This window comes from Canis lupus, chromosome 24 (assembly GCF_011100685.1).
Source record: "Canis lupus familiaris isolate Mischka breed German Shepherd chromosome 24, alternate assembly UU_Cfam_GSD_1.0, whole genome shotgun sequence".
Classification (NCBI taxonomy): domain Eukaryota; kingdom Metazoa; phylum Chordata; class Mammalia; order Carnivora; family Canidae; genus Canis; species Canis lupus.
The window spans coordinates 29,778,274-29,790,710 of record NC_049245.1 but is presented as its reverse complement, the minus strand read 5'-3'; the positions used below and the strand labels follow the sequence as shown (position 1 = coordinate 29,790,710).

Sequence of the window (12,437 nt, the reverse complement as noted above, 5' to 3'; positions counted from 1 at the left end):
CGGGGTCTCATTCGGTTCATCTGAGCAGCTTTTGAAAAATACCTGCAGGGCTCTGGGTACTGGTGTTTTTCAGGAGCTTCCCAGGTGATGCCTGACCCAGTGGGTGGGAGGCAGTGCCACCTCAAACTGCCTCCCCACCTACTTGTGGGGCCTCACGCGGCAATCGATGAGGTCAGGGCTGGCTGGAGGATGCGGGGTGAATGTGATCAGTATATCTGCATAACTGGGGGTTGTCATGTTTGCCGCTAGGAGGAAGGATCAGGGCACTGGCATCGAAGAAAGGCAAAGGCAGTGTCCCAGGGGAGCTGGGGGCAGGGGGGGGGGGGGGGGGCCGGCAGGAGACAGGCATGCTTCAGGTCTGAAGCCACCACAGGGGCAGCAAGAGCTTTCCTCCCAATGTCATACTCCAGAAAGACACCTGTTCAGTAAGTGAACATATGTCCTGATTAAAATAAAAATGACCAACACCAGTAAGCCAAGCACGTCCTGTGATGACAGGCGGCCCCTAACTAAAGGGCTGGCACAGAACCGCTTCCTTCACAGAAAAGCGCTCCCCTGGCCACAAGAATCTGGAGTGAGAAAACTTGGTCCGGGGAAGTCCAGGTTAACTACCCCCACCCACCTTGTCTGTGGGAAAAGGACCATCCTTCTGAGTAGGTCAGAGGAGCTCAAGGAAGAAAGCCAAGGGGCCAGCAAGAGCCTTAGCAGTAGGCGCTCTGATGCTGGCAAGCCAGCGCAGTGAAGGAGCAGAAATGCTCCCAACTGATCCAGTTCTCCGGGGTGGGGGTGCTCAGAGGGGCCTACGGTCTGTATCTGTAACCTGGGAAGTGTTAGGTCTTTGTGGTCTGACTTGTCAAACAAGAAAGGGATGATTGGAACCTAGAACTCCTAATCACCATTGGACTGGACTTAAAAAATCTTGGTCTCTCCATGCTTCGTTTGGTATATGCATTATCACACCAGGGGTGTAGTAATTACTATTTTAAGAACCAACTGATTACATGTGTCTGCATCTTTTCAGTGACCAATCTTTTCAGGCTCCCCGGGCTGGCTTCTTCTGCCTGCCCCACCCACCCATCAGGCGGGCAGCTGTGTGCGCGCATTTCTGATCCACGCCAGCACAGAGCCAGGGGACGGTAAGGGCAGGGCCTTTTCAATCAGGTCTGGGCACAGAGATTTGGTTGCAAGCTCTTGAGGATTTTCAACCTACTTCTGGAAGCTGTAGGTTTTTTTGGAAGGAGAGGCGACTATGGAACTGGGAAGGGACTCTCTGGTTGCTTCCTGTTCACCTCCAGAACTGACAGGCCACAGAAACTCGGGCTTGCACGCAGGGAGGCCAGTGGCTACACTCTACCCCCACAGGCCCTCTGCAGAGGAGTCAGAGTCAGAGCAGAGTGTGGCCTCACTGCACCTCAGAGCCCAGAGGGGAGGATCTGCTTGACCTGGAGGTTGCCAAAAACCTCCCAACCTGCCTGCTCTGCAGAATAACCACCTGGCAACTTGTCCAGAGTTACCAAGTCTCCAGACAACCTGCTCTCCCAAGCCGCCCTCCCCGCCATGAGGGCACCCAAAGGGATGGGGGGCTGGCTTATTTGGCAGTCAGACCCTAAGAAGCTGGCATGAATGGCCGAGCACTGGCCGTGCTGTGGGACACCATTGTGCCCATGGGCCTGGCCCCCCCCTGTCCTCCAGTGGGGCTGCCTTCCCACACCTTCCCCCAGCTAGACAGAAGCGGCTGGCTGCACAGCAGCTGTCCCCACACCTCCCCACAAAGCAGGCAATTCCTTAACCATCTTTCATTCCTAAGGGAAAGCATACAGAAAACCACCTGTCAGAATAGGCTTTACTCTTTCTTCTCTTCCTGCCCCTACCCCATCCCTGACAGCCTTACCGTCCGCAGTCCCAGTGGCCCCACAGCACAGGACAGGTGTGTCCACAGGACAGGTCATAGCCTCCCCCTCTCCCGCCCTCCCCTCCCCTGGGCTCTGCCTCAAGACTTCCCTCCCACGGTGAAGAGCAGGAGGAAGTAACTTAGTTACGTATGATACTACTGAGAAGGAAAATAGTACTGCCATCATTTAAAGTCCTTTTCAGAAGTAAAGCTTTTCCCATAAAGTTTAAGATTTTTGTTAATATTTAAATTATAAACCAAACACTGGCAACCATATAGAGATGTGTTTGCTATGGACAAGACTGGGAGGTCATAATTGCAAAGACAACCTTGGAATTAGGTTTAAATAAACCAATACATTTTCTCAGAAATTGTATAATTTCCTTCGGTTTACAATCCATGATATGGAAAGTTTAATAGAACGTTAAATAATTTACCTTCTACCCTAAAAGTAAGCTATAGAAAACGGAATCACTATTAGGATCGAATAATAACAAGGCTTTAACGGCTCAGTGGTTTTTCTTAAGAGTATATAAATATATAAATCTTGAAAAGTAACACTGTTAGTTGAGCTGTAAAATCCATAAAAATAACAGTTCTGCCACAGTGCACAGACAAGTTCATTCATTTTTGCTCCCCACCCCAACCAAGCAGCTTTCCGGTTAGAAGTGGAAGACCTAGAAAATCATACACCTACATGAAATAATGAAGATAGTGAGAAATGGGGTGTGCAAAAAATAACCTTTAAAATTCCATCTCCAACATCACAGATGCCCAGTAACAGGACTTTCGACTGGTTTAACGAACACTCAGGATCATCTCCGCATCCTCCTGCAGTGCTGTCTGCAGACTTCGATCCCAGGTCTTCTGCTGCAATAGGGAGAGTGGTCTTCAGTCTGAACTGGGACGGGGGGCGGGGGTGGGGGTCCCCAGCCGGCCTGCTGGAGGGCGCCTGGAAGGAGGCATGTCTGTGTGTGCAGGGGCTTCCTGAATGCACTGGGGAACATCCCTGCTGTGGCCCGTGACCTGCTCCATCCCAGCCATCCTGGCCCCACCGGCACGGTCTCCGACAAAGGCCTCCAGGCTGTCGATGGCGCTCTTAGACCTTCTGCCTTCGGGTGGCTCCCTTGCTGTGTGGCAGGACTTGCCGTGCAGCTGGGCCAGCACATCCCCAAACTCTGGCATCCTGGTGAGCAGTTCTGGACTCCAGGTTCGCACCCAGAGCATCAACCTTGGGGCCAGCCCCTGGCTTCGGGCAGCAGGCAGGTGGTATAGCCCATGGCAGTACGGGGTGTCTAGGTCCTGCTCCTCCTCCTCCCATGGTCCTGAGGTGCTGCTGTCCCTCCTCCAGGCAGCTCCCTGGGGCTCGGCTCCTCAGGCCCCTCACCCAGTGGCCCGAGTGGCAGCCTGGGCTGCCCACTGCTGCTATTTCTAACATGATCCCCTGTATCTTGCAGGCTGGGCAGTCCCCGGCCACGGGCAGCGCGCCCTTGTGCTGTGTCGTCTTCCTCGAGCAGGCGGGGCCCCTCTGTAGGCAGATCCTGTGCTCCTCTGCCCCAGCTCGGGGGCCAAACTGCGGGGGGGGGGGGGGGGGTATGTGCCCCCACCCCTGCCCAGCTGGAGATTTAAAGCTACAGGACAATGTAAACTTGGGTTTGTTTCCCTGGCCCAGTGAGGCGGCTGCGGCTCCTCTCTTAGAAAGGTCAGCCATTCCTCAGAGCCTCCCGAGCTGCGGGCTGAGGCAGCCTCTCTCTTCAAGGGGCTGCAGCCATGGTCCCGGCCCCATGATGGAAGGCTCCATCTCCAGAAGTCAGGACCAGATATGTGTGCTTAATTAATTTGAGACACAGTACAGTTTTTGCCTTCACCCAGAGCTGCGGCAGGGAGGCCCCAAACAGTAATATATCTCATTCATGGCTTGGCTTTGTCTAGCAGTCACTGCTGGAATCCAGGTTCCAGGCCTCAGGGCCAGGAAGGCTGCCACGACAGGCCACTTCCCAAGAACCCAGCTCACGGCACTCCAGGAGGCACGCGGCACCTGCTGCTCTCAACGAGGCTGGCGCACAACTAGAGGCGGTTGTCTCCGTTGACCCGTGTCCTCCGTGGGGCCCTGGACAGAAGGAGGGAGTGTCCTCATCGGCAGTGGAGCCTCCAGTCCAGTGGGACAGCCCAAAGCCAGACAAGGGTAACTTCTACACAGAAGCAAGAGAAGGACCCAGAAGGGGCAGCAGGCGCTCCTTCCCATCACTCCAGTATGCCCCCCATCCTCTATCCCCTCACCTCCGTTCCCGACTGTCAAAATGGTCTGCCAGGTGCTCCTGGGAGATACGAAAGTCCTCAAATGGCTGCTGGTAGCGGGCCTCAAAGGAACCTTCACGGGCCCGGCCATGGAACAGCTGGCCTGAGGCATCAGAGCCTCGCTCCCGAAGAGACATCCCGAAGGGACTGAGGTCCCCATTCTCCTGCTTCAACAACAGCAGTGCACGAGGGGTCAGCACCTCCTGGGGCCTGGAGAGGCTCCCCGCCACCCACACCACCCTTACCTTGGCAGGGAACACGTCGATCTTGACGAGCAGGGAGGCCAGCTCTAGGTCCTCACTGTAGTTGTTCTTCAAAGGCACAGCTCTGTATCCTGGAAGGAGGAAAGCCTGGCCCTCAGCCCAGGAGGCAGCTGGGCAGGGGGAGCCCCCCACCTGCCCTGGCCCCCGGGCTAGAGCCCAGGCCCTGTCCCTAGGAAAGGCCTCACCTGTCTTCAGGCCTTTCACCGGGAATGTAGCCTGAGCCAGGAAGTTCTGGTCACTAAACATGTCTTCCTCATACACCACAAAGCGCAAAAAGGCGAATTCTGGGTTACTGATCTGGAAGTGGAAGGGCTTAGCAGGCCACACAGGGTTCAGTCCATTGTCCACTGTGAAAGTCAGGGTAAAAGGCCTCAGGCCACCGCCATGAGAGGACAGGCTCGCTGGCGTGGAGGGGCCTTCAGGGTGGGGTGAGTGGGGAAGGCAGACCTACCCACGAACTCTGTCTTCTGCTTGATGCTGTCGTACTCTGCTCCGGCCACTTCAATCTCCACGAAAGGACACACGATGCCTCGGCCATTCTTTGGCAGGTGCCGAGCCCCCAGCACCTGGAAGGCAGGCCAAGATGGGCCCGGGACTCCCCTTCCCGCTCCCTCCGGGTCCTCACCATGCAGTGGAGGCAGTGCGCCCTCTGCTGGGCCCCACAGAGGCGGCCTAATACGTGGCTCACTGAGAGCAGTGGCCTTGGAAACCTACCTCATTAAATCCATGTCTGTTTTAACATGGACATCTTTTAAACGATGTCCCCACAGGGAAAGAAAACAGAAATGTCTTCTCAGGGAAGGAGCACATGCTCACCCTGTGCTATCCTCAGCCCTCCTTCCAGATTGCTCAGCCCCCAGACCCTGAAGTCCACAGCACAGGCTGCCCGGCTGGTGCTCAGGGACTGTTCTAAAACAGAACTGGGGGCAGGCGTCATTGTCACTCAAGCCCAGTCCTCACTAGCCCCAGTGGGTGGCTGACCGCTAGCATTAGCTTCCTGTTCAGCCAGGCAGTGGCTACCCGTAGCTTGGCCTCACTGGACAGCCTGACTCTTTAGTGCTAAGAACTGGCCACATTTGGCCCACCTGCCTTGGGCCTTTGCCACTCTGGGCCTAGCCCCACGGAGGAGGCTGGCACCTGTCTTTCTGCCTCAGAGGATGGTCACTCCTTCCTTGAGCTCAGAAAACAGTCCACTGCCCACTCCCCAGTCACACTGACACCCCATCCTTGACTCAGGAAACGAGCCCCAGCAGAGCAACCCCAACCCACCCTGAAGCCCACCACAGCTCAGTGAGCACCACCCACCTCAATGCAGATGGCATATGGTTCCAGGCCTCGGAGGCTGCTCTTGTCAAAGGGATCAAAGGCCTCGTCCCGCATGGTGCTCGGCTGCAGCACGTAGCCGCAGTGGCCGCCGGCCATGAAGAGGGCCTGGTTCATCTGCATGGGCTTGTCTGGAAGAACCGGGTTACAGTGGACTCCAGCCCCACAGTCCAGCGGAGCCCCTCCCTGCCCCAGTGGGCAGTTCCTCACCTGGGGTCTGGAAGTTGAGGGCTACGAGCTGACTGCCACAGATCCACATGGGCAGGGGGTCATAATTGGAGGAGTCTAGCCGCTGGCCCTTGGGGTAGATGCGTGAGAGCTGCAGCCGGTTGTACTGGAGGAACTTCTTGCCTTTGGCCTTGTTCACATATTTCTCAGCCTTGGTTTCCGGAAAGGATGACATGTCCCGGTAGCAGGCACGTTCTGTGCCAATCTCTGGGCCAAACAGGGAGAATGCTTACAGAGCCCACCCACCCAGGCAGCTCCCCCAACCTCAACATAAGGAACGAAATGCTTCTCTTCCGCCTGCCAGGAGGCAGGGGGCGGGCACCCAAACCCACCCCGCCGAGGCCTCAGCCCTTACTGTCTTCATCGAAGGGAACCGGCCTGCAGTAGACAACCAGCTCGGAGAGCTCCAGGGCGATCTTCTTCCTGCGCTCCATCATCTTCCCCTCCGTGAGCTGGTGACACACACAGAGCCTGTAGCCCCAGGCTGGAGCCCCACCCACACTGCAGGTGCTCTCCAGGCCCTTCCCTGTCCCCTACATCTCCCAGACCCCACTGGCCTCTGTCCTCAAGTCCCACCCCAGAATCATCCTTCCTCTTCCTTGCCCTGAAGGCCACACTTGCCTCTAAGACTCTCAGAGGGTGGGATCCTCACCACCACCCATGCCTTAGCCACAGCTCAGGGCCCTGGGCTTGGCTACGCTCTCCAGTGATGCTTTGTGATCACTGGGTGTCCAGCCTCCCTCTTGTGACCTTGGTGGGGACGCAGGCCTCTGGCTCAGTCTTTGGTGTGCTCCGCCCACCTCCCAGGCCTAAGAACCTTACCACCTCCCCTCCCCCAACCCCAGTGCAGCCACCTATCCACCACAGCCACTCACAAGCTCGCCCCATCCTGTCCTCATGCCCCCAGAGGCCATCTCTCTTCCATCAGGGTCTCCTACACCCACACTCTTACTCCCTCCTCTTTCAGCCCAGTCCCCAGAGTCCATCTCCTAACCAGCAGGTCTGCCAGTATAATCCTCAGCACCTTCCATTTTGTATGGCTCCTGGGTGCCTGTTCTCCAGAAGAGCCACAGACCTGTAGCCCTCTACCCCCACCAACAGCCAGAGGAAACGGCCATCACATAGAATTCCCTCACCTCTTAGAGTGCTTTCCTCTCTCCATTCCCCAGGTTCAGTGGAAGAGTCCTCCCTCCACCCTCCTCCCAGCTGGCCCTGGAGGAGGCGCACTGTCCGTGCCATTCCTACACTCCCCGACACCCGCAGCCATGGTTCCTGGTAGTGGCACCAGGACTCTTAACTGCTGCCAAAACCAACGGGCACTTTCATGTTCTTACTGTGCCTGTCAGTACCTCCACTGCCCCTCGACACATCTGACCCCATCCACCCCCTCAGCCACTTCTAGCTTCTCTGGCCCACCTTCCCGGCTCCTCCTCCTGCTATCCACACCTCAACATTAAAGCCCTCTTCCCACTCCATACCACTCATCCCTCCTGAGCCTCCAGGTACCTGGTTCCTGCCTCCAGCCCAGGACTTCTCTGGCCCTGCGTTTATCCTGGTGCGTGTTAGACCCACAGGGGTGTCCTATGGCTATCTCAAACCCAGCCCTGAAGGAGCCACAGGACTGGCAATGTGTGTTTTCTGCGGATCCCAGCCTAGAGGTGGGCCTGGTGCCGCAGGCCTCGCCCCCAACAGGCTCACATGCTGCCAGCATGCGCCCCTGCGCCCCCACAGACGCCTCTCACCCTGGCGTCTGCCGTCTGGGCCACTTCTCGGATCTTCTTCACCCAGTCCTGCAGCTCTTCCTGTGAATCAGCAGCGACATCCAAGGACCAGTGTGCCACTGAAGCCATGCTGATGGAGAAGACGAAGAGCCGGTTGTTCTTGCCCTCAGGACGGATAGCTGGGAGAGCGAGAGAAGAGAGCTGGGAAGGTGTTTCTGTGTCCCCCACACCACAGCCCAGGTGCTGGCTCAGAGTCCCCTCACCACCCATCCTCCTCCCCACACATCTTGAGGGAAGCAAGGCTGCTGGGCTAGGCCCATTTTCCAGCTGAGGACACCACAGCTCAAAGAGAAGTCGCTGCCAGAAAAGGCGGGCCAGGGCTGTCTTGCCTGGGTCACGTGCCCTGCCCCACCCCATCTCCATGCCCAGCACACCCTGTGACCCCAGCTCTGAAGACTGCAGAGGTTAGCTAGCCCTCTGCATTACCCCCACAGTGCCCAGCACAGGGTGAGTGTGTAGGGCTCAAAGCCAGAGGTGAAGAGAGGAGTCTAGGGTGTCAAGTGGGAATCCAGGCACAGGGAATCCAGACTGCGAGAGCAGCCTCTGTGATGGGCAGGCATTGGCTTCTTCCCTCAGAACACCTAGAGAGCCACCAAGGAGAGCCTGACCATGAGGAACAGTGGGCTGGAAAATCAGATGGGGGCTCACCAATCTGACAGGCTGGCACATCCAAGACCCCACGGAGCAAATCCCCCAGGGGGCTGTTCTCATCCAAGTGCTGTGGAGAACAAAGTCCATGGGGCCATCAGCATGTCTGCTGTGTATGTGCGTGTGAGGGAGGGCTATGTGCAGGCAACACACACGTCTTACAAGCGGACACACGACGACATGAACGCACGGACCCCATAGCGGGGTGTGACTGGACTGTGCACGAGAAGAGTCTGGGGACGGGGACCCTGTTCCAGCAACATGGCTCTGTTCTCACCTCCCTCTCAGGCTCCAGGGCTGCAGGGCTGACCATCTCTTCTACGTAGTTTGACGGGAACCAGAGCTGCTTTTTCCCCCCGTAGTCCCCCCGCCACCTGTGGAAGCCATATGGTGCTGACCCCAGTAGCCATCCAGATTCCCAAGGGGTGGGAAACCCATCGTCAAGGCCCCACACCTACACCAGGCTGCAGCCAGCAGTGCTGACGCACATGCAGGGTGGACTACAACCATACGGTGGCAGAGGTGCACAGAGCCTGCCCCCCACGCACCGCAGGCCCTGGCTCCAAGGACCCGGCTTACCAGCCACCTTCTTGCTTCTCCACATTCTGGATGATGGCGCTCTTCGTGAATGTCAGCTCGTCATCCCTCTGAGCCTTGTAGTCAAAGAGGGCTTTGACGGCACACTGCAGGGGAGGGAAGCATTGGTCAGGGCAGGCGGTCCCTCCTTGCCACTCTCCTGACCTGGGGCGGCCCACCTTGCTATGATCCTTAATAATGGCCCTACAGGTGGCTCCAGGTCAGATGTGACTGAGGACAGGCCCAGGGCTTCTATCACAGAGACTCCATGGGGTCCAGACGAAACCCTGCAAGCCCCCCAGCCTGGGCCCTGGGGAGAACTTTGAATCTGCCCCCAGGAGTCAGGGCTGCAGGTACCCTTAGCGCCTCTCCTGGGACCTGAAAGCCTATAGGCATGGATGGGACACTATCATTCCTCATCTGGAATGTGGGAGAAAATAACCTTTTTCCCAGGTTCCCTGGCCACTGAGGGAAGGGAATGAGGAATAGGGCACAGCTTCTTTACCCCTTAGAGAAAAAAGCAAAAAGGTCTCTGGCAGACCTTCAGGAGGTGAGGGACTGAGAAGCAAAGAACAAAGTTTTCTGGCCAGTGTGGCCTGCCCCTGCCCTGCTGCCCTGTTGCCACCCATGGAGGAAGCGGGAGTTACCCTGGGGAACAACCTGGAAGGGTCACTGCGGACCCCCCAGGGACAAGTTCAGGGAGGGGGTCGGCCCCAGGAGAGCTGTGGTCGTACAGAAACCACATCTCTCACAACCTCTCAGGCCTCGGAAAACCACAAGCACCACTTCTCCACAACGACCACAGATGGGCCCCTGAGCAGAGAAATGCAAGCCCTAAGCATTCCTGGGTCCAAAGGCCTGAGGCTGTACCTTAAAAGTCGGCATAGGATTTGCCTCCACATAGAAGCCAGGGTTGCGTCCCTCATACAGGGCTCCATAGTCAGGCTCCTAGAAACAAGACCAAATGTGAGATGTTCACACCCAAAGAGGACAATGGCTGCCGCCTTGCCTGTGCCCCTTCAATCAGCATAACAGTCACCATGTGTCCCGCCTCACTAGGCCAGGTCCACCAGCATCTCGGACCTCAGTGGGCACGGCCTGCCTGGCCCTCTCCCCCTCCACGTTCTTACCCTTGAAACCCACCTTGTGATTCTGAAACCTCTCTGTTCCTGAAGGCCCAAACTGCTGCTGAGCTGTTTGCAGTGGAGTCTTGCAGGGGCCCCGCACTCAATGTTCTAGCTCAGTGGCTCATCTACTCCTCCCTGTGCACCCCGGTCCCACACACCAATCCACCAGCCGGGCCCCAGTATGTGTAGTTCTATCCCTGGACACCCATGCCTGCCAATGGCAAGTCTCAAGTGGACCTCCCCTCCTAGATGCCTTCCTTCTGTCCTTTGGTTCCAGCCCTGAGCCCTCCCCGCCCCCAAGATCATCTGTGCAGCCTTCCATCTCACTTGTCTTAACCCGGTGCCTCTCCCCTCTACAGCCACACTTCTTGTAGCCAGCTCTCCCCTGCGCTAGTGACAGTCAAGTTTACACCCAGCTGGGTAAGCCTCTGGCCTTGGGACTACCGTTCCCTGTGTGAGCTCCAGGACTTCCTTACCACACACCCAGCTTGCGGGGGCTTAGATGCCCACCTCTAATCTCTTCACCTAATGCATACCCATTCTTAGAGACATGTCCTCTTAGATGACATTCCCTCCAGGACACTGTCCTGGCACCTACACCATGGCCCCCAGCCCAGCAGAGTGACCTACCCTGGAGCTCCTCCAACTCCCTGGCTTCTGTGTCCCACACAGCCAGACTGTCCCATGACTACCCCCAGCAACTAGCCCAGGGCTGCACTGCCTGCCATGCCCCCTCAACCACTGGGCTCTCACAGCTGTGCCTATCTTCTCCAGCGCTTCCTCATTGATGGGATAGCGCAGCTTCATTTTGCGGTATAGCGGGTGCTTCTCATAGTAGCTGATGAGGTCCACGAGGCTGTCAAACTCAGAGTTGCCCAGCATCACAGTCTGGCCCTCCTGCTGGACGCGGCAATGTTTGATCTTGCCCTCGGCCCTTAACAGAACAGTCACACAGGGTCAGGGCATCCCAGACCAAGGCGTAGCCCCGCACCACCCAGAGCACCCCAAGGCCACACCCCTCACCGGAAAGAGATGGCATAGGAGTTGGGCTCATTCCGTTTCCTCACCAGGAAGGCCCCATCCCGGGGAACACGCATCAGCATGTGCTCGGCCTGAGCTCTGGTCAGGCTGGCGTGGTACCACCTGAGGACAGGCCCGAGTCAAGCCCTGGCCATCACTGCTCAGGTCCCCACCCAGCCCCCAGCCCCTCCCTCACTCTTTGCTCTCGTGGGCATTGGTCTGTGGGACCGGCTCTGAAAGGCGCATCTCAAATTCGTTGCAGCGCAGGGGCACTTGCTGGTAGTGCGTGATGAGGTCATAGAGCGAATCAAAGACCAGGTTGTCTGTCAAGAAGAACTTGGGGGCCCCAGCATCCTGCCGGGAATGGATCCGACAGTGCTGGACTTTCCCGTTCCTCCTGTGGGAAGATGGGGAGGCAGTGGGAGGCAGTGAGAAGCAGGCTTGGCCTGGAACATGGCGCTCCAGCCCCAGGGAGATGCCCAAGGGGCTTGGGTGCCAGGCAGCCCTGCGGGAGGGCTTCAGATCACCCAGAAAACTGTATGTGCGTGTGCATGCATGTTAGTAGATCACGTTCCATGTGAAAGCCTGCAACAGGAACCAACTACAGACTGTGGTAAGTGGGTTACCAGAAAGAGAGGGTATAGTCGCCCACGAAGGTCTCGCTCTCCCGCACGAGGAAGGAGCCATCAGGGGCCCCGGTCTCAATGCAATACTCGGTGAGCAGGCGCTCGGCAATGTGCCGTCCATCCCGTCCTGCTCCAAGCTTCCCGTGGAACCACTTCTCACTGGAGTGCAGCTCTGTGCTGCCACTGGCCTGTGAGGGGAGGGCAACAGCAAAGACACTCAGTGACTCTGACCCCAGCCCAACCCCCAGCCCTGGGCTGGCCCCTCACCTCCTTGGGTTCCTCCTCATCCTCATTGCCCTGGTCACTGCTGGTCTCCTCAGAGTAGTAGATCTTGCTGCTGGTCAGAACGAAGTAGTGGGGGTACCACTCCTGGGAGAGACCGAAGTGGGGCCCGTGAATGGAGGCCTCCTCCCACCGTGCCCCTCCAGCCTCAGCCAGGCCTGGCCCTCACATGGTTCACCGGGTCCTCCAGGTAGAGGATGCCATTCTTGATGGAGTTGCTGATATCGTTCTCGGAGTACATCACTGACGTAGGCACCTCTTCGTAGGCACTGCCCTCTGCCAGCTTCTTGTGCTATGGGGGCAGGCCAGGACATGACAGTGCCAGCCCAGTCCCAGAGTCTCCCCACCTCCTCACCAAGGCTGAGCCTGCCAGT

At 57.5% G+C, this 12,437-nt stretch overlaps 1 protein-coding gene across 2 annotated transcripts in view; it reads right to left on the bottom strand.

Moving 5' to 3' along the window:
• Positions 1-2,227: 2,227 nt before the first annotated feature.
• Positions 2,228-12,437, bottom strand: part of PLCG1 (phospholipase C gamma 1) — a 36,327-nt gene continuing 26,117 nt past the window's right edge. Inside the window, exons 14-32 of one of the 2 annotated variants that reach the window (XM_038572317.1) lie at positions 12,233-12,355; positions 12,049-12,150; positions 11,782-11,969; positions 11,352-11,552; positions 11,159-11,278; positions 10,889-11,069; positions 9,879-9,956; positions 9,012-9,115; positions 8,710-8,806; positions 8,433-8,502; positions 7,746-7,903; positions 6,359-6,455; positions 5,986-6,210; positions 5,758-5,906; positions 4,904-5,018; positions 4,638-4,799; positions 4,435-4,523; positions 4,172-4,356; positions 2,228-4,001 (exon numbers count right to left, since the gene is read on the bottom strand). In XM_038572317.1, the coding sequence (XP_038428245.1) occupies positions 3,959-4,001; positions 4,172-4,356; positions 4,435-4,523; positions 4,638-4,799; positions 4,904-5,018; positions 5,758-5,906; positions 5,986-6,210; positions 6,359-6,455; positions 7,746-7,903; positions 8,433-8,502; positions 8,710-8,806; positions 9,012-9,115; positions 9,879-9,956; positions 10,889-11,069; positions 11,159-11,278; positions 11,352-11,552; positions 11,782-11,969; positions 12,049-12,150; positions 12,233-12,355 (2,487 nt within the window). In that variant the 3' untranslated portion in view covers positions 2,228-3,958. The remainder of the gene's footprint in view (positions 4,002-4,171; positions 4,357-4,434; positions 4,524-4,637; positions 4,800-4,903; positions 5,019-5,757; positions 5,907-5,985; positions 6,211-6,358; positions 6,456-7,745; positions 7,904-8,432; positions 8,503-8,709; positions 8,807-9,011; positions 9,116-9,878; positions 9,957-10,888; positions 11,070-11,158; positions 11,279-11,351; positions 11,553-11,781; positions 11,970-12,048; positions 12,151-12,232; positions 12,356-12,437) is intronic. The other variant, XM_038572318.1, reaches the window with a different exon arrangement.